General features: G+C 43.5%; 1 protein-coding gene and 1 non-coding gene across 2 annotated transcripts; both read right to left on the reverse strand.

The window, feature by feature from the left end:
* Positions 1-2,346: 2,346 nt before the first annotated feature.
* On the reverse strand, positions 2,347-22,807 carry LOC100078653 (glutathione S-transferase A4-like). Its single transcript, XM_029063726.2, has 6 exons — positions 22,267-22,807; positions 17,683-17,734; positions 9,804-9,936; positions 4,996-5,137; positions 3,002-3,133; positions 2,347-2,658 (listed from the first exon to the last, which is right to left on the reverse strand). The coding sequence occupies exons 1-6, from the start codon at positions 22,429-22,431 to the stop codon at positions 2,536-2,538; spliced, it is 747 nt and encodes a 248-aa protein (XP_028919559.2). The 5' UTR covers positions 22,432-22,807; the 3' UTR covers positions 2,347-2,535.
* Positions 3,765-3,902, reverse strand: LOC114817366. The gene has a single exon (XR_003765220.1). It is a non-coding gene; the product is annotated as a small nucleolar RNA SNORA7 (small nucleolar RNA).
* Positions 22,808-23,879: the final 1,072 nt, after the last annotated feature.

Consider the following 23,879-nt stretch of genomic DNA (forward strand, 5'->3'; position numbering starts at 1 on the left):
AGGAGACAGAGGGGTTAAACCCTCTGACTAAGCCTTCCTTTCCTCTTTTCCCACTCCCTTTTGTGTCACCTTGACTTGCTCCCTTTGTTCATTCCCCGCTCCAAGCCCCATAGCATTAATGTACATATCCGTAATTTGTTTATTTATATTATCTGCTTCCCCCTCTAGATTGTAAATTCATTGTGGGGAGGGAATGTGACTGTGTATTGTTATATTGTACTCTCCCAAGTGCCTAGTACAGTGCTCTGCACACAGTAAGCCCTCAATAAATAAGACTGAATGAATGAATGAATAAATACAATTGATTGAATGAATGAATGAAGCATGGGAAGCAGTGTGTCATAGTGGATAGAGCAGGGACCTGGGAGTCTGAAGGACCTGGGTGCTAATCCCACCCCCTCCACTAGTCTGCTGTGTGACCTTGGACAGGTCACTTAACTTCTCTGTGCCTCAGTTGCCTCATCTGTAAAATGAGGAGTAAGCCCAGAAGCCCCATGTGGGGCAGGGACTGTGTCCAACCTGATTTGTTTGTATCCACCCCAGCACTTAGTAGAGTGCCTGGCACTTAGTCAGTGCTTAACAAATACCATAAAAAAATAATGCTGACACTTAGTCAAAAACATTACAACTATAAAATGTCAAATTCCCTGATCTTTGAGGCCTACCACCTCTTCCATTTTAAATAAATGGGCCAAGGATCAAGTCAATCCACTAGATTGTAAGGTCATTGTGGACAGGGATTGTGACTACCAACTCTATTGTGATGCACTGTGTCCTGCACACAGTAAACTCTCAATAAGTATCAAGTAAAATCTAATAATGCCAGGCATGTTGCTTCTGGGGGTTCTGGTATAAGGAAAAAGAAGAAGAAGGAAAGGGAATTCATCTAGTTTGGAGGAGGCATGGGGAGAGAGAAGCAGAATTGCCCTGAGCATGAGAGATGTTTGTTTCAGATAGGCAGTCAGTAGATACCCAGAAAGACAAGGGACACGTCTACCCACTCTGTGATATTGTACTCTCCCAAGTACTTAGTACAGTGCTCTGCACACAGTGAGTGCTCAATAAATATCATCAATTGATTGACTGATGCTCCTTGCCATAACATAATGCCTCCCTGGCCAATGAATGTCTACAGCAAAGATGTATACCAGGACCATAACTCTTTCACCCATGGGTCAGTTGGGGTCCAGCAATTTGCAGTGAATTAATGAAGGAATAATTTACTGAGTTTTCTCCATCCTACCTAACCTACCTAATCTCTTACTACAACATAATCACTATAATTCACTCCTCTAACACCAACCTACTTCCTGTAAGTCGATCTCATCTATTTTGTCACTGAGCCCTTGTCCACATTCTCCCTCCGGCCCTCTCCCTGAGTATCTGACAGACCACCACTCTCCCTACCTTCAAACCCTTCTAAAATCACATCTCTTCCAAGAGGCCTTCTCTGACTAAGCCTTTTCTTCCCCATCTGCCCCCACCTGTCCGGCATAAACTAGGCTATATACCACTTAAGCATTTTAATACGTACCCCAGCCCCACAATAATTATGTACTGATATACTAATCAGTACACTGATTATACTGATTAGCATACTGATCAGTATATTAATATACTGATTAGTTTGTATTGAATTCCCACCTAGGAAAACTGCGACTGGCAAGGGCAGGATCCACCTTATCAGCAACCGTCGCCCGTAGCCTTGAGACCCAAATTATCAGCAACCTTAGCGGCAACCAATCACTGACCACCACCTGTAGCCTTGAAACCCAACATCTGCGCTGGTCGAAGACTTCTTCGGGCACAGAGTATCCTCTGGATGACCCAGAGCCGATAATGGAGGAGCTCGGCACATAATGAGGGGATAATGAAGACAATGACAAATGGGGCGGAGTCGCATGTGACATGCCGGTCCGGCGCACAAATGGATAAGACTTGAGGAGAGAGATCAGTCTAGAGGGAGGGACTTGGTGTTGCATGACCCAAGGAAGCGGGACCAGTGGGAAATATAAGGATGGGCTCATCCTCACTCCTTTGTCTTTTGGCCACCAAACGGCCCCTGACCTTTTGTTGCAACAAAATGAATAAAAGGCTGGCCTAACCTGACTCCTTACTCGGGATATTTTCCAACAGTACTTTCCCACTTGTTTAATACAGGGCTCTACCTACAATAGCGCTCAATAAATACCAGTGATTGACTGATTGACTGATAAGGCCCAGGAATGAAAGTGTAATAAACCTTACAAATAATTCCTCAAATGCTAATGCCTATAGCTCTCCCAAGTCACACTAATTTTATAAAAGTTTCAGAAACACAACTGAAAAAAAACCCAGAATGAGCAGTTTTACGCTGTTTCATTTAATTCATGTAATTGGGCCTCTGTTTCTAGGTTCGCCCACAAGTTAAGTGGTCTTCCACCATCTTGTTTCAGATGTTTACCTATGAGCTTCCCACATCTTCTCATGACCTTCCAACCTTGAGACCACCTCACAGATGGGGCAAGAATGGCCAGGGCATCACACCTTCAGCCATTAGAACTGTAAAACCTTCTTCACTGTTGCGACGTAGTGGTCATCCGGTGGGGGCTTTCTCTGGCTGCCAGGCTGCAGGAATTTCTTAATTGTGGGAATGTTGCTGACTCTCGTTTTAAAAGCCTGAGAACAAGCATTGGTACAATCAGGGCTTGAATGGCCAAACCACCAACCTCCTAGCCCCAGATCTGATTGATGTGAGAGAAAAAGGGGCCCAGGGAATAGGGAAATGCTTGAGAACAGAACCAGCTAGACTTTCCCTTTCTCCCCAGATCCCAGATTTTCCCAACCAGGATTTGGCTGGTGACCTGAAGCCTGAAAACGAAACCCAGATAGACCCCTTGAGTTTCCTCTGGCAGCAAACCTAAGTCCAGAGAGGGGCCTGGAGGCCCACAGTCTGCTTCTCTTGGTTCCTGGACACCTCTTTTGGCACATAATTGTGCTCTCAGTGTGGCCGATTCAATACCTGTAGCAGAGGGAAGGTGGAGAGAACGGCAGGGTTCTTCTCTTCTAACATCAAAATAGCTTCAATCAGCTGAATGTCCGCCCAGCTGAACTTGTTGCCGACAAGAAAATCCTGTCCGTGGCCTTTCAAGATCTATAGAACAGGAGAGAACAAAGGATTCTGAATAAAAATGAGGTGTGATTTGCTCTGGTTGAAAACAGAAGACATAGCTTGAAAGCTTGAAACCCAAATGTCTGAAAGCAGTCAGCTGACTGTTTGAAACTTGAAACTCAAATATCATATCTGAAAGCAGTCAGCTGACTGAACTACAGCCTTGTCCCAAGCCCATGATGACCATGACGGCCTTGTCCCCTGAGCCATCAGTCAATCAATCTCTTTCTGTCTGTCTCTCCTGCTCTCTCTCCTCCCCTGGCCCCAGCTCCCTGGAGTGCAGAGAATTGACTCTCTCACTTTCACCCTATTCTCTATCAAAGGAAGACAATTCCAGTTTCAGTCAGCAACCCTTCTTCAAACTATAAAGCTGTCCAGATACGTCTTGTCTTGTCTTATGCTGTCGAGTCATCTCCGACCCATAGCAGTGCCATGGACACATCTCTCCCAGAACGTCCTACCTCCATCTACAATTGTTCTGGTAGTGTGTCCATAGAGCTTTCTTGGTAAAAATACAGAAATAGTTTACCATTGACTCCTTCCTCGCAGTAAACCTGAGTCTCCACCCTAGACTTTTTCTCATGCCATTGCTGTTTAACACAGAGGAGTCTTGACTTGTAGAAGATTGCCTTCCACTCACTAGCCACTGCCCAAGCTGGGAGTGGAATGGGTAGGCCTCTGATTAACTCTCCCTCCCATAGTCGAGACTGGTAGAGTACCAGAAACTCTCCAGGTGCGACCCTGAGAGGGTAGAGAGGCCCGTAGATTAAGCTATTAATAACTGGGATATTTGTTTAGTGTCAGCACTGTTCTATGTGCTGGGACAGATAAAATAGATCAGACACAGCAGTCCTTGACCCAAATGGGGTTCGTAGTCTAAAGGGGAGGGAGACAGGTATTTAACCACCAAAATTGCCACTATTATTATTAGACAGTTGAGGAAGTTGAGGCACAGAGAAGTTAAATGGAGTGGCTAAGATCATATACAAGGCAAGTGGCAAAGACAGGATTTGAACCTAGGTCTCATGACCCCCAGGCCTGTGCTCATTTACTCCTCAGAGTGAAAGAGGCCTCGGCCCAGGACCTTCTGAAAGACTGCAGAGAATCTGTGAAACAACAAAGTAAGATGCCTGTCTACTTGTTTTGCTTCATTGTCTGTTTACCCCTTCTAGACTGTGAGCCTATTGTTGGGTAGGGATTGTCTCTATCTGTTGCCAAATTTACTTTCCAAATGCTTAGTACAGTGCTCTGCACACAGTAAATGCTCAATAAATACGATTGAATGAATGAATGAACACATCATTACAGAGGTCAGCAGTGAGTAAATACAAAAGCATTTCTAGACTTGGGGCAGGGAAGTACTGATTCTCACCCTGAATCCTTTGCACACAGGTACAAAGTGCCAATCAGACCCACTATAAATAATCATGTTGCCTGCAAGTCTCATCATAACTTAAATTCAATTTCACTCTTGGAACATGCAGAGCAACTTCCCAAAGTGTGAATTATTTTTTTGGAATCATTCCTTTCCCATTTCTAACACTCGAGCAGGTTTAGGGGGATAAAAATCTCTGAGAAACCACGCTTCAACTTGCTTTTTTTCTTTTGTACATGAGGTAATTAAGGGCTCCCCAGCTCTGCATGCAGATCAATCTATCAGTGTTATTTATTGAATGCTTACTATGTGCAGAGCACTGAAGTAAATGATTGGGGAAAATGCAATAAAGTCAGTAGACATTCTCCTTGCCTTCAAGGAGCTTACAATGTAGTGAGGGGAGACAGACATTAAAATATATTACAGGTAGGGTAAGAGGTACAGGTTTGGATAAAACCTGAGCACATACCTTTTCAAAGGCGGGAAAGTATCGGGTTTGAGCTTTATCCAGGATAGAGCCTAGGTCTTTCTCCTTTTCACTGGGAGGCTTGAAAGCATGAAATATGAGCATAGTCATCAGATCCATTGTGCCATCAGTATACATATTAATCCTGAAAAGAGAATAGTTTTGAGCCTTAAGAAATACTCATCTAGTTACAACTAGTTTCTGTAACTGAAGCCAGCTCTGGGCAGTGAATATGGCAAAGGGAAATTTTCTCCTACTACCTTTCAGAAGGCATCATGCCCCTAAACAAGTCCTACTGGAATTACTTTTATGTTTAAACTATTCTCAAATCAATTTGAATGAAATTTATTAAAAGTGCTAGACTTACCCTTAAAAACTGAAAAAGTGTTAATTTTTTTAAGGTAATGGACAAGCCGCGGAAACAAGTCACAGGGTTTATATGGGTTGTTCGTGCTTCCCCTCCTGAATGTTGCTGGCTGCCTTTCCACAGAGGTTCCAGCCAGTGAAATTCAAAGAGAGAAACACTGTCCAACGAGGCGGGGTGGCCTAGGACAAGTCTAGTCACTCTATCTCAGCCTAGTCCAGAGGTTGTTTCAGAATTCATTCATTCATTCAATGGTATTCATTGAGCACTTACTGTGTGCAGAGCACTATACTAAGCATTTGAGAGAGTACCCTGTAATAACAGATTCATTGCTTCACTTAAACTGTCCTCCCCTGGTTCTCCTCCTATCTCTCTGACCATCCTTTCTCAATCTTTCTCAGGATCCTCCTCTTCCTCTTTTTTTTTTTAAATGGTATTTATTAAGCATTTACTATGTGCCAGGCACTGTAGTAGGTGCTGGGGTAGATACAAGCTAATCAGGTTGGACACTATCCCTGTCCCACATGGCATTCACAATCTTAATCCCCATTTTACAGATGAGGTAACTGAGGCATGGAGAAGTTAAGTGAGTTGGCCAAGGTCATGCAGCTGAGAAGTGGAATTAGAGCTGGAATTAGAACCTAGGTCTTTCTGACTCCTGGGCCTGTGCTCTCTATTCAGTAGGCCTTTCTGCTTCTCTGGCTCCCACCCTTTGACTGTGGGGGTGCCTCAAAGTTCAGTTCCAGGTCTACTATTCTCCATCTATACCCACTCCCTTGGAGAACACATTTGCTCTCCTGGTTTCAACTAATATTTTTATACAGATGATTCCCAAATCTACCTCTCCAGTTCTGACCTCTCTCCTTCTCTGCAGTCTCGCATTTCTTCCTGCCTTCAAGACACCTCTATCTGGATGTCCCACCAACACTTCCAACTTAACATGTCCAGAATATGTCATCTTCCCACTCAAACCCTGACCTGCCCCTGACCTTTCTTCCCATCAGTGTAGACAGCACCGCCAACCTCCCTGTCTCACAAGTCCGTAACCTTAGCATTATCCTCAACTCATCTCTCTTATTCATACATTCATTCATTCATTCAATAGTATTTATTGAGCGCTTACTATGTGCAGAGTACTGTACTAAGTGCTTGGAATGGACAATTTGACAACAGATAGAGACAATCCCTGCCCAGTGATGGGCTCATAGTCTAATCGGGGGAGACAGCAGAATAAACAGAACAAAATGAAAATGATAAATAGAATCAAGGGGATGTACACCTCATTAACAAATAAATAGGGTAATAAATAATATGTACAAATGAGCACAGTGCTGAGGGGAGGGGAAGGAGGAGGAGTAGAGGGTGGAGAGGGGAGGGGAAGCAGAGGGGAAGGGGGCTCAGCTGAGGGGAGGGGAAGGGAGAAGGGGGAGGAGCAGAGGGTGGAGGAGGAACAGAGGGAAAATGGGGGCCTCAGTCTTGGAAGGCCTCTTGGAGGAGGTGAGCTCTCAGTAGGGCTTTGAAGAGAGGAAGGGAGCTTGGCGTCAGTGAGTAAGGAGGGCATTCCAGGACAGCGGGAGGACGTGGGCCAGGGGTTGACGGCGGGATAGGTGTGAATGGGGAACAGTGAGGAGGTGGGTGGTAGAGGAGCGGAGCGTGTGGGGTGGGCAGTAGAAAGACAGAAGGGATATATACACCATTAATAAAATAAGGAGAATAATAAATATTTATTTATATATATATATATATATATATATATATACAAGTGCTATGGGGTGGGAAGGGGGGTAAGACAAATGGCAGAGCTGGGATTAGTACCTATGACCCTCTGACTCCCAGGCCCATGCTCTATCCACTACATCATCCTACAGTGCTCAATAAATTTGGATTGATTGATGGAAAAATGCAATAGGCCAAAAGCTCCCTTTGGGTAAGGGACTGTGTCTACCACCTCTAATGTATCTTTCTTTCCTGAGCATTTAGTACAGTGCTCTGCACACCGTAAGCACTCAATAAACACCATTAATTGATAGACTGATTGTGAGGAAATGTGCTGTATGAATTCAAAATACAGGGGCTCTTTTTTTAAAAAATGGCATTTGTTAAAGTGCTCACTATATCACAGCTACTGTTAATGTTCTAAATTGGTCCCATGAAAACAGAGTGTTAAGTGAAAGAACTCTAAACAAAGAAAAGTTTCCCATGAGAAATTATGTCAAGTGAATTGATGCATTCCCGAGATAAAAAACACTGACTAAAACAATGTAAATACAAATTTTTAAATGCTATAAAATCAAATACAGTTCCATAATCGAAAGAGCAGTGTCAATAGGTACCAATGACATTTTTATCAACTATATTTATATGAGTAAATGTCAAGTGTCAAGTTTCATCTTTCAAACTGCTGGACAAGCGGTGTGGTCTAGTGGAAGAGCAGGGGCCTGGGAGTCAGAGGACCTGGATTCTAATCCAGACTTCACCATTTGTCTGCTGTGTGACCTTGGTAAATCCCTTAACTTCTCTGAGCTCAGTTACCTCATCTGTAAAATGGGGATTTAATACCTGTCACCCCTCCTACTTAGACTGTGAGTCCCACATAGAGGAGATATTGAGGCCAACCTGATTTTCTACCCCAGCATTTAGTATTGTGCTTGGCACAAAGTAAGTGCTCAACAATAGCCTACTAATAATAATGGTAATTATTATTCTATCCTAGAGTGCAAAATATCACCTTATGCTAAAACAGGGAAAGAACATGAAGACTACACACTCAATCTTGCCGATTCTACCTTTGCAAAATCTCTAGAATTTGCCCTCTCCTCTCCTTCCACACTGCTACCACACTGATCCAAGCAATTACTTCCCATCTTGACTACCGTAGCAGCCTCCTCACTTACTTAGCTGCCTCTCCCTTCTCCAGTCCTTACTTCACTCTGTGGCCTGGATCGTTTTTCTGAAAAACTATTAAGTCCATATTTCTCCACCCCTCAAAATCCTCCAGGAGTTGCCTGTCCACCTCCACGTCGAACAGAAACTCCTTATCATTGGCTGTAAAGCAGTTAGTTGGCTCTCTCCCTCTTACCTAACCTCACAGATCTCCCCCAACCGAACCTGCACACTCCACTCCTCTAGCACCTACCTACTCTCTGTACCTCAATCTCATCTATCCCATCATCTACCCCTTGCCCATGTAGGGGAAGCAGCATGGCGTAGTGGATAAAGCATGGACTTGGAGTCAGAAGGTCATGGATTCTAATTCCTGCTCTGCCATTTGTCTGTTGTGTGACCCTGGACAAGCCACTTCACTTCTCTGTGCCTCAGTTACCTCATCCTTAAAATGGGGATTGAAACTGTGAGCCCCACATGGGACAAGGACTGTGTCCAACTCGATTTGCTTGTGTCCACCCCAGTGCTTAGTATAATGGCTGGCACAAAGTAATCGCTTAACAAATGCCATCATTATTATTCTCCCTCTGGCCTGGAACTCCCTCACATTTCGTCTCTGACAATCCACCACTCTCCCCACTTCGAAACCCTCCGAAAATCACATCTCATCCAAAGGCCTTCCCTTTATTTCCCTTATCCACTCTCCCCTCTGTGTCAACTATGCACTTGGCTGTTTAGCCTTTAAAGCACTTTGACACTAACCCCAGCCCCACAGTATTTATGTAAATATTCTTATAAATCAATCGATCAATAGATCATTGAGCACTTATTGTGTGAAAAGCACTGTACTAAGCACTTGGGAGAGTACAACACAACAATATAGCAGACACATTCCTACTATTTTACCAACCCCTAACCTATTTAATGCCTCTCTCCCAATGTAAACTGTAAGTTCCTTGTGGGAAAGAATTGTATCTACCGAATAATAATAATGATATTTGTTAAGTGCTTACTATGTGCCAAGCACTGTTCTAAACACTGGTTAGATACAAGGGAATCAGGTAGTCCTACGTGGTGCTCACAGTCTTAATCCCCATTTTACAGATGAGGTAACCAAGGCACTGAGAATAGTAGTAATAATAATTAAGGTATTTGTTAAGCACTTACTATGTGCCAAGCACTTTACTAAGTGCCGGGGTAGATATAAGGTAATCAGGTTGTCCCACATAGGGCTCACAGTCTTAATCCCCATTTTACAGATGAGGTAACTGAGACACAGAGAAGTGAAGTGCCTTGCCCAAGGTCTCACAGCAGACAGGTGGTAGAGGTGAGATCAAAACGCACGTCCTCTGACTCCCAAGCCCGTATTCTTGCCACTAGGCCATACTGCCCTCAGTAGTGTTGTATTGAACTTTACCAAGCTCTGACCACAGTAAGCGCTCAATAAATACCATTAAATAACTGATAGGGAAGTGACAATGACTGACAGCTAGATTCATCACAATGAGCAATGAATGATTGGCAGCTTGACTAAAATTGAACAAGGGTAAAGCTGATACTCTACAATGCCGCCTCCTTTGGGTCCTTCCCATATAAATTGTATTTGGTAGCCAAGTAGCTCAGAATGGCTCTGGTCTGGGTGAGCTTCATTCCATCCATCTCCACCAAAGGTACTTGATCGAAAAGTAGAACTCCATCTGGAGGAAGAAGAGAAAAAAGTGAGTTCAGCTGGTTTCCTGGTGGTTATCTTTCCTGGTGGTTATCTGTTCCAGACAAATTAGCCAGCACACTTCGTGTCTCTAATGCCAACCTACTCACTGTACCTCGATCTTGTCCATCACCATCAACCTCTCATCCACGTCCTTCCTCTGGCTTGGAACAGCCTCCCTCTTCATATCCAACAGACAATTACTTGTCCTACCTTCAAAGCACATCTCTGAAAGGTCTTCCCTGACTAAACCCGCATGGCTCAGTGGAAAGAACACGGGCTTTGGAGTCAGGGGTCATGGGTTCGAATCCCAGATCGGCCACTTGTCAGCTGTGTGACTTTGGGCAAGTCACTTCACTTCTCGGTGCCTCAGTTACCTCATCTGTAAAATGGGGATTAAGACTGTGAGCCCCACGTGGGACAACCTCATTCCCCTGTGTCTACCCCAGCGCTTAGAACAGTGCTTGGCACATAGTAAGCGCTTAACAAATACCAACATTATTATTATTATTCCTTTTCTCCCACTCCTTTCTGTGTCATTCTGACTTACTCCCTTTATTCACCTCCCCCTCAGATCCACAGCATTTATGTAAGCCCCATGTGGGACAGGGACTGTGTCTAACCTATTTGCTTGTATCCATCCCAGAGCTTAGTACAGTGCCTGGCACATAGTAAGGGCTTAACAAGTACCACAATTATTATTATCTCTTGTTTATTTATTATTAATGTCGGTCTCCCCCTCTAAACTGTAAGCTCACTGTGGGCAGGGAATGTGTCTGTTAAATTATTTTGTACAAGATTTTATCCCTGTTCTTCTATTTTAATTTTTACTGTGGTATTTATTAAGTGCTTTCTATTTGACAAACACTGTCCTGAACTCTGGTTTAGACACAAATTAGGTCAGATACAGTCACTGTCCCATATGGGGCTCACAGTCTAAGTAGGAGAAAGAAGAGGTATTGAGTCCCCATTGTACAAATGAGGAAACTGGGAAACAGAGAACTGAAGTGATTTACCCAAGTCCACACAGCAAGCAAGCAGTAGAACAGGAATTAAAACTCAAGTCCTCTGATTCCCAGGCCTGCATTCTTTCCATTAGGCCTTTACAGCCTAAAGAAGGGGTCGGGCTAAGGAGAGGCATGGGTTAAAAACTTGCTTGGATACAAAAAGGGAGAAAGAGGAAACTTTTCTTATCACTCAACTGGAACAGAAAGAAAATTTTTCCGATATTAAATAAAGTGCTAAAGGTGGCTACTGGAATGACATGACAGTAGCAATTCCTTGAAAAAGGTGTGTCCACATAAGGGCTTCGAAGATGGCAAGGGACGTGGTATGGCAGATCTGAAGAGGGAAGGACTAGGGGAAAAGGCATGGATGGTGGGACGGAAACAGGTGACTGGAGGGCAAAGGACAGAACAAGAATAATCATAATAATTACAGCATTTGTTAAGTGCTTACTATGGGCCAAGAACTGTTCTAAGAGCCAGGGTACACACCAGGAAATCAAGTTGGACACAGTCCCTGTCCTATATAGATTTCACGGTCTTAATCCCCATTTTACAGATGAGGTAACTGAAGTACAAAGAAGTTAAGTGACTTGCCCAAGTCACACAGCAGACAAGCCAATGGGTAGGGATTAGAACTCAAGTCCTCTGACTCCCAAGCCCTTGCTCTTGCCAGGCATCTTAGTTTGGCCAAGACAAAGATTGCTAGTTTTAGCTTCTTGAAAATGAGTAAGCCGTTTTGGATGAAATAACTGTTCTTTTGTGCTTCCGTTGAATCAAACCAAAATTAAGCTTGAATGCTTTCTGGGGTTTTTAGTTCCTCAGCAACAATTACTATGAGTCAGTTTTTACAAAGTAATTGTATCTCTGATTTGAGTTCTTAAGCCAGCTAATGTAAAATAAGTACACGGCTTTTTGAAATGACAGGAAGTTCCCTATTCTGTCAATACTTTTTATCACTCCTACCCCAATCCTTTTGTGTTTGTAGATGGGTCTCCAAAATCTTCCCAGGGATCATTTCCCTCATTTTTTGTATATTGCAAGTCCAGCTGAAGCACTACACATTTGCATTTTGCTTTGAAGACTTTTTTCCTACATCCTAGCTCTCACAGGAGTAATGATTTAGAATTCCTAAATTATTGATTTCCTCCTATATATATATATATTAATTCTTGAAAATATATTTCATAAGGAATAAAACAAATGATTAATGATCATATATATACACATATTCAATCAATGAATCAGTCAATGATATTTATTGAACCCTTACTATCTGCAGAGCACTGTACTAAGCACTTGGGAGAGTACAATACAACTGAGTTGGTAGATATGTTCTCTGCCCACAATGAGCTTATTTATTATTATTATTATTATTGTTAAGTGTCACTGAGTCGCTTCCAAATCGTAGCGACTCCATGAACATACTTTATCCAAAACATCCTCTGCCATAATCCTCAACCTTTTTAATGCTTCTTCCGTTACCGTTGTTATGATCTCTATCCGTCTTACTGCAGGTCTGCCTCTTCCACATTTTCCCTGGACTTTTCCTAGCATCAGTGTCATCTCCAGAAAATTAGTCCTTCTGATGATGTGTTCAAAATATGCTAATCTAAGTAGAGTCATTTGGCCTGCCAACGACCACTTTGGTTTAATTTGCACCAAAATCCATTTGTTTGTTTTTCGGGCAGTCCATGGTATTCGCAAAAGCCTTCTCCAGCACCATTTTTTAAAAGAATTGATGTTCTTTCTATCCTGAGCTTATTTGTCCTTCTTATTTACAGAAGACCCCACTGATGACGAAGCTCACCCATGAGACAATGTGTGCCTGAAAAGATCAATGAGGGACCCAAGTGTTCTGGCCAGGTTTCACACTCAAAAAGAGTGTCCATTGTTTGCCGTTACGTTTAATGTTTGCAGTACCTGCTGCTTTCTATTTAGTCTCCTCGTCTCTTGTTCGAGGAGAACCACTCCCTTCTCTATGGCAGTTCATCATGTTACTCTATTCTCAGCAACTGATTCTGTTTCATGGGAAATGAAAGTAGGAAACTGAAAGCAAGGAGGCCAGAGGAAGCAATTTAAAGATATCCTGGTGGGCAGGGAACTTGTCTACCAACTCTGTTGTATCGTACTCTCCCAAGAGCTTAGTACAGTGCTCTGCATACAACAAGAGCTGGATAAATACCACTGATTGACATAATAAAACAAAGTCACAGAGTGCTGCAACCCAGTTGAAAGCTGGGGTTCAGCTGCCACAGAGAGACCAGAGTGCTCTACACACAGTAAGCGCTCAATAAATACAATTGAATGAATGAACAGAGCCCTGCAATTAAGAAAGGAGGAGCTCAGAGAGCACAGAAGTTTGGAAGGATTATGAAACAAAGAGGCAGAAGCAAACGTGATGAGTTTCAATCAAATTTGAACGCATGGGTGAATTTCACCGTTACTGGGGTTTTCTATGAAATAGAGCAACTATAAGTGTATTTAAGAAAGCCAGTTGATCAATTAATCATATTTATTGAATGTTTACTGTGTGCAGAGCATTGTATTAGGTGCTAGGGAGAGTACAATTTAACAGAGTTGGAAGACATATTCCCTGTCCCCAACAAGCTTACAGTCTAGAAGGGGAGACAGACATTGATATAAATAAAAAAATTAGGGCTGCGGGACTGAGGGATGGGTGGATGAAGGGAGCAAATCCAAGTGCAAAGATGGTGCAGAAGGGAGCGGGAGGAAAGGAAATGAGAACTTAGGGAAGGACTCTCCAAGGCCACTTTAAGCTGACCATTATACTTCGATTGCCTTAAGATTTCTGTCTACCTTCCAAATGGTGCTTGCTTCACAAGGGAATGTCTTGAGCATGGGGTTGGGAGTCAGTAGACTTGGGCTGGCTCTTCCTGGTCCAGCCAGTGAAGGATCTGGAGCAAACCACTGGACCTATTGGTTCCTTGGTTTCTCGCTTGGAAATATCCCTGATGTGGATTCCATTGGGGACTGAGGTACCAAGGGCTTCTCCCTTCCAAGGAGAATTTATCTGGCATTTTAATGGTGATACTTTAGACTGTTCCATATTAACTTGCCTTTCTTGTTGTTTTTGGTTCCATGTATGTGTCCACCCTTTCTCACTTAGATTGGGGCCTTCTGTGGGATGGGGACTATGTCTTCATTGATTTTCCAGTATTTACTCCAGCCTCAAGAATAATGAAAACAACTCACCAAACTAAATGTTTTCTTAAAACTGTCTGAAAAGGCATGGAGCCCTGACTACTAATGTCCAAATGCTAGCTTGTTGAAACCTCATGGCTTTTCACTACAAACTCCTCACTACAAATGACAATGTAAGCTACTTAGCAACTGTGGTATTTGTTAAGCGCTTACTATGTGCTAGGCACTGAGCTAAAAACTGGGGTAGATACAAGATAATCAGGTTGGACACAATCCCTGTCTCTCATGGAGCTCACAGTCATAATACCCCATTTTACAGATGAGGAAACTGAGGTACAGGGAAGTCAAGCAAGAGAAGCAGCGTGGCTCAATGGAAAGAGCACGGGCTTGGGTGTCAGAGTTCATGGGTTCTAATTCCAGCTCCTCCACTTGTCAGCTGTATGACCTTAGGCAAGTCACTTTACTTCTCTGTGCCTCAGTTCCCTCATTTGTAAAAAATGGGGATTAAGACTATGAGCCCCATGTGGGACAACCTGTTTACCTTGTATCCCCCCAGCACTTAGAACAGTGTTTGGCACATAGTAAGCACTTAATTATAATGTTGGTGTTTGTTAAGCGCTTACTATGTGCAGAGCACTGTTCTAAGTGCTTGGGGAGATACAGGGTCATCAGGTTGTCCCAAGTGAGGCTCACAGTTATCCCCATTTTACAGAGGAGGTAACTTAGGCACAGAGAAGTGAAGTGACTTGCCCACAGTCACATAGATGACATGTGGCAGAGCCGGGATGTGAACTCATGATCTCTGACTCCCAAGCCTGTGTTCTTACCACTGGGCCACACTGCCTCTCTAACGCTTAACAAATACCATCATTATTATTATTATTACCCAAGTTCGCACAGCAGATAAGTGTTGGATTCAGGATTAAAACCCAAATCCTCTGACTCCCAAGCCCGTGCTTTTTACACTAGGCCATGCTGCCTAGTGTATTGGTATTTGTTAAGCACTTACTATGTGCCAAGCACTGTTCTAAGCACTGGGATAGATACAAGGCAATCAGGTCATCCCATGTGGGGCTCACAGTCTTCATCCCCATTTTATAGATGAGGTAACTGAGGCACAGAGAAGTTAAGTGACTTGCCCAAGGTCACACAGTTGACAAGTGGCAGATCGGGGATTAGAACCCACAACCTCTGACTCCCAAGCCTGTGTTCTTTCCACTAAGCCACACTGCTTCAATAATGATGGTATTTGTTTAGCACTTACTATGTGCCAAGCACTGTTCTAAGTGCTCGGGGGGGATACAAGGTAATCAGGTTGTCCCACATGGGGCTCACAGTCTTAATCCCCATTTTACAGATGAGGTAATTGAGGCACAGACAAGTTAAATGACTTGCCCAAAGTCACACAGCTGACAAGTGCCAGAGTCGGTATTAGAACCCATGACCTCTGCCTCCCAAGCCTGGGTTCTTTCTACTGAGCCACGCTGCTTCTCTATCGTGCCTGGAACTCATTTTCCCATTAAAAAATTTACCCTTTTCCTCCCTGGGCACCAGGCCAGTTTACAACTAATCTCTTTAGTGAAACTATGCCTTCTTGAACCATACCAAACATTATGAACTTTTGCAAAGAACCTCCCAAGATTCCAGGGGCTCAATCAACCCATTTTGAAGATAATAAGATTGAAATAGCAATGCTTCTTCACAAACCCCACAGCTTTGCAACAAAGCCGGGTAAACTTAAAAACAAAGAGCAAACATGCCTAAATCAAGCTTGGTTTTCTCTGCTCAAGTCATTGAGTGTCTCCAAACTTCCCACAGTTCCCACAGTTATCCCAGAAGAGGCTGAATCTCTTTCAACAGTAATTGTCCTAATAGATTTGTAAAGTTATTCGCGATGTCTTTAAGTACTTCCCTCTTGGACACACCCTGACGTGCCAAGGCATGGAAACAATAAGCCAGAATCAGCTTTCCACAGAGTAACACCCTTTGCCAGCTGTGCCAGGGCATTCACCAGTGTCTATGAAAAAATGAAGCTGCTCCCAGTTTAAGAGATTATTTGACTTTAAGACTCTAATTTAGAAAAGATTGTCCTGCTGAAAGTAACTTCCTGAACCAATACTCACAAACCCCAAATGCCATCAGACTGGACTTTCAAGATGACTAAAATGTGCATAACTAAGAGAAACAATTCATCAAACAAAATCTTTTTTAAAACAGAATGAGATTGTGAGCCCGTTGTTGGACAGGGATTGTCTCTGTTGCTGAATTGTACATTCCAAGCGCTTAGTATAGTAGCGTGGCTGGAGAAGCAGCGTGGCTCAGTGGAAAGAGCACGGGCTTTGGAGTCAGGGCTCATGAGTTTGAATCCCAGCTCTGCCACTTATTGGCTGTGTGACTGTGGGCAAGTCACTTAACTTCTCTGTGCCTCAGTTCCCTCATCTGTAAAATGGGGATTAAGACTGTGAGCCCCACGTGGGACAACCTGATTCCCCTATGTCTACCCCAGAGCTTAGAACAGTGCTCGGCACATAGTAAGCGCTTAACAAATACCAACATTATTATTATTATTATTATTAGTGCTCTACACATAGTAAGTGCTCAATAAATACAAATGAATGAATGAATGAATGAATGAATGAATGAGGCATAAACTTATGACTTCTGATGTCCAAATGTTAGCTTGTTAAATGCCCAAGGACAGAGTCCCTCCTCACTAAAAATGACAGTGTAAAATCCTTGAGGGCAGACAGCATGTCCTGTTGTACTCTCCCAAGCAGTCAGTACAGTGCTCTGCAGGCAGGTAACACTCAATTAACACCACTGATTGATTAGAAAGGATCCATGCAAGAGAAGGGCTGAATACTCCATTTGGAAAGCTTCCTCCTGCAAAAGAGAACTATCAAATGGAATTATTTCTGCCACATCTAGCTGATATGCACAAGGCAAAGTTGGACTTTGGGAATGAATCCTTGGGCTACCCTTGGGAACTCTTGGAAATGTATGAGAAGCCGCATGACCTAGTAAAAAACACATGGGCCTGAGAGTCGGAAGGCCTGGATTCTAATATTGTCTTTGCCATCTGCTTGTTTCATCTGTAAAATGGCAATTAAATACCTGTCCATGCTACTATTACTTTGTCTGTGAGACCTATATGGGACAGGGACTGTGTCCAACCTAATTATCTTGTATCCACAAAGTACTTAACAAATACCACAGTATTACCACTACTTCTAGGATCTTTGTTTAGGTAACTCCTAGGAGTGAGAAATGAAAATATCCCCCAGTGAGAGAAAGTCAGGGAATTAGTGGTATCAGCTCAATGTGGGAAGGGAACATGTTTACCAACTCTGCTATATTGTATTTTCCCATGCTGTGGGCAGGGATTGTGTCTGTCTATTATTATATTGTATTTTCCCAAGCGCTTAGTACCGTGCTGTGCACAAGGTAATTGTTCAATAAATATGACTGAATAAATGAATTATCCCAAGTTCTTATATAATGTTCTGCACACAGTAAGTGCTCAATAAATATGATCGATTGAATCTAACAAGCAAATTGAAGCTCACCTTTCAGTAACTTCTCATATTGTTCCCTTGTTTCCAGAAACTCCTCTTCAAACTAGAAAAGGAAAATGAAGACAACGGGCTTGCAGTTAGATGCCAAGGCTGTAATGCCGGGAACCTCTCTCGGATTGACCCCCAGAAGGGGAAAAACAAATTAACTATTGCAAAAGCCCTTGAAATCTCATGTATCCCCATTCTGTCAGCCTTAAAAAGGAGGGGCATCTTGACAGTGCAAAGGATGATTCCAAATCAGCCCAGAAAAAATCACCCCTCCTTGAAGTGATTGATGCCTGGCTCTCTGTTTTTTTTTGAGTTCTCTGTCCCAATCAATTAATGGCATTTATTGGGTGCTTACTATGTGCAGATCACTCTTCTAAGTGCTTGGGAGAGTACGATACAACAGAATTAGCAGACACGATCACCAAATCCCTCATGGGACTCCATTCTGCAGATGAGGGAACTGAGGCACAGAGAACTTAAGTGACTTGCCCAAGGTCACACAGCAAGTAAGTGGCGGAGCTGGGATTAGAACACCTTACTATTTGCCAAACACTGTACTAAGCATTGGGGTAGATACAAATTAGAATGACTCACATATTAAGAGTCATTGATTAATTCAAGGCACAGGAAGAAAAGCTAAAGCAGCATGGCCTAAAGGACAGAGCCTGGGTCTGAGAGTCAGACAGACCTGGGTTCTAATCCTTGCTCTGCCCCTTGTCTACTGTGTGACCTTGGGCAAGTCACTTAACTTCTCTGTACCTCAGTTACCGCATCTGTTGAATGGGGATTAAGACAGTGAGCCCCACATGAGACAGGGACTGTGTCCAACCTGATTTAACATGCATCTACCCCAGCACTTAGTACAGTGCCAGGCACATAGTAAGCACTTAACAAATGCCATTAAAAAAAAAAAAAACTGGGATGGGGAAAGGGATGGGGATGGGAGAATGTGTGTTGGAAGTGATAGGGTTAGTTTTATCTAATCAGCCTTATTTACTGAACACTTACTGTGTACTAAGCACTTGGGAGAGTACAGTATAACAGAGTTGGTAGATACATTCCTGCCCTGCCCTCCTGTATGCCCTCCAAGATTACCCTCTAGACTGTAAGCTCGTTGTGGGCAGGGAATATGTATATTGTACTCTCCCAGGTGCCTAGTACAGTATTCTGCACGAGTGCTCAATTGACTGACGAACTAGACTGTAGTCTAGAGTTTAATGTAGCTTGACAGGAAAGAGGTCAATGATCAAGCAATCAGTGACATTCATTGAGAGCTTACTATGTGCAGAGCGCTGCATTAAATGCTTGGGAGAATACAATACAACAGAATTAACAGACACCTTTCCTGCTCTTAATGACTTTACAGTCTAGAGAGGATGAGGGAGGTCATACACCTAACTTCTAAAGTTCCCAGAGCAGCAAAATTCACTCCTCTGGCAGGTCATTCTTAGGATAGGCACTTTCTGTTTTCTATGTTTACTGTTGTATTGAACTCTCCCAAACGCTTAGTACAGTGCTCTGCACACAGTAAGTGCTCAACAAATACAACTGAATGAATGAACTCTAGGATTCCAGTCTGAGCCAACTTCAATCTCAGTTTTGGTTCCCCTGCGTTTCCCGAATAAAGCTGTGACCTGTGGTTGATGCTTCCATGTGGTCTATTTATTAATGAATATTCTTTTCCTCTGCTGCCCTCTTATTCAGGTTTTCTTTCTCAAATATCCTTCTCTACCTTCCACCCTTCTGAAACAATCAGTCAATCAACATGCCTCCCCCTCCCCCATCCTTGCCTCCCAGGATCTTTGCGTTAGAGTAGGGAAGAGAGACACTGAACTAAATTAGAGGTAGAAGGGGTAATAGAATACGTAGGATGTATAGATAAGTGCTAAGAGAGCTGTGATAACTCAAGTTCTTAGGTGGCATGGAAAAGCTGAACTGACAGTAGAGGGTATAAGTAGCACGATTTATTCTTCCGATTAAATTTTGTAATACATTGTGAGATTAGACTGACAATGTTCCTGGTTCTATTTTCTGGATAAAAGGGCATTTTGCTCTTATTAGACCTACACCAATCGGAAAACTGGGGTCAAGGTCACAAGGTGCGAAGCAGAAGGGAATGTTGGGAACGGACCCATTACGCTTCAGCATCATAAACCTGGGTTCTAATCCCAGTTTTGCCACTTGCCTGCTGCGTGACCTTGGGCAAGTCACTTAATTTCTCTGTGCCTCATTTTTCTCATCTGTAAAATGGGAATTAAATTCCTGCCCTCCCTCCCCCCTTAGATTGTGAGCCCCAGCTGGGACAGGAACTGGGTCCAACTTGATTATCTCATATCTTTCCCTGCACTTGGGACAGGACTTGGCACTCAAGGAGCACTTACAAACACCACAGTCATTTTTATTAGGGGAGGTCCATTAAATTGGGCAGCACTGACCGCCAGGGAGTCTAGACCAGACTCTCCATGACACAGGCTGAAGAAAGACTGCTAATGGATAGAAATGTGGGTGAACAGCAGAGGCTGGGGGGAGGCATATGCACTGAAGGTGAGACCAGAAGAAAGCTGTGGTACTTGACGGCTCTCCCAGTCCTGCCCATCCTTGCTGCTGACTCACTACTCTCCCTACACCCTTTCTTTTTAACTTCTCCACCCTCTTTAACTTCCCCACTGAAAGAGTTCTGTCTCTCCCTCGCCTGTCTCTTTTTTAAAAGGAGTTTCAGTAGATTTACTATGGGCTCCCCTGAAAACAAAACAGCCCATTCAGCAGTGTCAGACATGTGACGTTGCCCACATCCCGTTGACGGGGACTTGTAGGCCAAGCCCTAGGAAACATCCAGAGGTGTGTTGGCCCAGAAAAATAATAATAATAATTGTGGTGTTTATTAGGTGCTTATTATGTGCAGGCACTGTACTAAGCACTAGAGTGAGTACAAGCACATCACTTTGGACACAGTCCCTGTCCCACATAGGGTTCACAGTCTTAATCTCTATTTTGCAGATGAGGTAACTGAGGCACAGAGAAGTGAAGTGACTTGCCTAAGGTCACACAGCGGACAATCGGAGCTGGGATTAGAACCCAGGTCTGTCTGACTCCCAGGCCTGAGCTCTATCCACTAGGCCACACTGCTTCCCTCAGTCCTCCCTCAATCTTTCTCCCCTGCACAACTGTTCTCATTTTGTCCAGCTCACCCCACCCCACCCCAGACCATATACCGGTTTACAGATCTTCTAGTTTGTAAGGTCACTGGGGAAAAGGAATGTGTCTGCTACATTGTTATGATGTACTCTCCCAAATGCTTAGAACAGTGCTCTGCACACAGTAAGTGCTCAATAAATATGATTTACTGAGCCTATGCCCAGTCTACTTCTGCAGAGGGTAGGGTGAGCAGAGGGCGAATGTTGGGCAAAGGAGTATCAATCAACCAATCGATCGTATTTATTGAGTGCTCACTGTGTGCAGGACATTGTACTAAGTGCTTGGGAGAGTACAACACAACAATATAGCAGACACATTCCCTGAGCACAACCACCTTACAGACTAGAGAAAATCTGTATTGTTTAGTGCACCCTCTAGTAATAATTAAAATAACAGTGCTATCTGTTAAGCTCTTACTCTATGACAACTATGGTACTAAGCATCAGGGTGATACAATACTATCAGGTCAATCACTGTCCTGTCCTCTTCTACATGGGGCTCATAGTTTAAGCAGGAAGGAGAAAAGGTACTGAATCCCCATTTTAAAGATGAGGGAAATGAGGCATGGAGAGCAAAATGACTTGCCCAAATTCAAATGGCAGCCAAGTAGCAGAGCTTTATTTAGAACCCAGATCCTCTTATTTCCAGGCCCGTCCAATAAGATACACTGCTTTCATCTTGTAGCTTAGTGGAAAGAGTACGGGCTTGGGAGTCAGAGGCCATGGATCCTAATCCCGGCTCTGCTATTTATCAGCTGTGTGACTTTGGGCAAGTCACTTTACTTCTTTGTGCCTCAATTACCTCATCTGTAAAATGGGGATTAAGACTGTGAGCCCCAAGTGGGACAATCTCATTACCTTGTATCAACCCCAGTGCTTAGAACAGTGTTTTGCACATAGAAAGCGCTTAACAAATACCACAATTATGATTACTATTATTCCTTCTTGTGCTTAGAGTCCATCTTTCTGGGGCCCTTGGAAAGCTGTGGGAGCAGACTGCCTCTTAGGGGATCCTGGCTTCCATTTTCCAAAGCAGAAGGGTCCTTTTCCTCTGAAATCAAGCACCTCCAGCATCTCCACTACTTCGGCCCCCATCAAGAAGCAGCGTGGCTTATGGAGAAGCAGCATGGCTCAGTGGAAAAGAGCCCGGGCTTGGAAGTCAGAGGTCATGGGTTCTAATTCCAGCTCCGCCATTTGTCAACTGTGTGATTCTGGACAAGTCACTTCACTTCTCTGTGCCTCAGTTCCCTCATCTGTAAAATGGGGATGAAGACTGTGAGCCCTACATGGGACAACCTGATTACCTTGTATTTACCCCAGCGCTTAAAACAGTGCTTGGCACATAGTAAGCACTAAAGAAATACCAACATTATTATTATTATCAAAAATTAACCTCCACCCCAGCTGCGGCCAAAAGCCACCGAATTGACTCCATTCGGCCTCTGCCTTTGAAGTAGATGAGCTTGGGTTTCCCAGCCATGATTTTGAGATCTTGGAGTCCTGAGAAACAAAAGAAGGAGGGTAAGCATTGGGAAAGTTGCCAACCTAGAAAGGACATTTTTAGCTACACTCTATGATTGATCCCACTAGCTTGCAAACTCTCTGAGGGAAAGGATTTTGTCTACCAACTCTATCGTACTGTATTCTCCCAAATGCTTAGTACGATGCTGAGCACACGGTAAGTGCTCGATAAATATCATTGATCAATTGTGATGCGCCGGTCTGGAAAAAGTCTAGAAGAGGTTGCCGGCCACTCTCCAATGAGGGTGAGGGCCGTAGGAAACAGCCCATGTTTGATTAGGTTTGTTATCCTGGTGAAAGTCAAATAAGAAGAAAACAAACCCAGTGATCATAAAGTCAGGACAGTCTCATAGTTCAAACCAACAGGTACACTCTGAAGGATCGATGAAGGGTAAAATGTTTTCCCTCTTAGACTGTGAGCCCTGTATGGAACAGGGACTCTGTTCAACCCGATTATCTGGTATTTACCTGGCACATAGTAACCACTTAAAATCAGCATATTATTATTAATTGCTTTTATTCAATGCTTAGTACAGTACCCCGCACCCAGTAGGTGTTTCATAAATGCTCTTGAATAGCCACCTTGGTTACTGAGAGAGTCAATCAGTCTTTAGTATGCAGAGTGCTTATTCTGAGCGGAACACTATATTAAGCACTTAGGAGAGTTCAATAAGTAAACATTCACTCAATCATATTTATTGAACACTTACTATGTGCACAGCACTGTACTAAGCATTTGGAATGTACAATTCGGCAACAGAGACAATCCCTGCCCAACAATGGGCTCACAGATCCCTACCCTCAAGGACCCTACAGTGTAGCAGGATTATTCTATCAGGGTTTCAGAGTCCCTTTAGGTAAAAAGCTTCCGTGGAGAATCAGGCAGAGTTCATAATACTAGTAATATTTGTTAAACACTTATTTAGGTTTAGTGGGAGAGGAGTGAGGATAAATAAGGGAGAGAATGAGCTGATGGAGTGCCTCGAATCCAGTCCTGAGGTGTTTCTGCTTGATGTGGAGATGGACAACCATTGGAGGCATTTGAGATATGCACAGAACCATGTTTTAGAAAAATGATCCAGGCAGCAGGAACGTTATTCTTTAAAATCCCAATTTGCACCTCCAAAATGGCATTGTTTTATAGCAGCTCTCTCTGAAATCAGCTTAAAGAAAAGGCAGCTACGCAGTAAGAAGGCACTTTTCCAAAGAAAGGCTGTGCCCGGCCATGGGGTCATAACCCTTCATAACTGTCTCAGCAAGGCAGCATCATTGTCTGGAATAGAAAAAGATTCTCCACCTTAGCCTCTCCAACCCCTCCTTATGTCGCCACTATGGGGTCCAACAGGTATGGAACCGACAAGGTTAGAGGGGTAAGGGCAATGCCAGGCCAGCTGATATGGTTAGGGCCAGGGGTATCAGGCACACGGAATGGGGCGTTCCATCACAACCCCTTGTGACTGCAGATTCGACCGGCAGAATGCCATT

This window comes from Ornithorhynchus anatinus, chromosome 1 (genome assembly GCF_004115215.2).
Source record: "Ornithorhynchus anatinus isolate Pmale09 chromosome 1, mOrnAna1.pri.v4, whole genome shotgun sequence".
In the NCBI taxonomy this organism is placed as follows: domain Eukaryota; kingdom Metazoa; phylum Chordata; class Mammalia; order Monotremata; family Ornithorhynchidae; genus Ornithorhynchus; species Ornithorhynchus anatinus.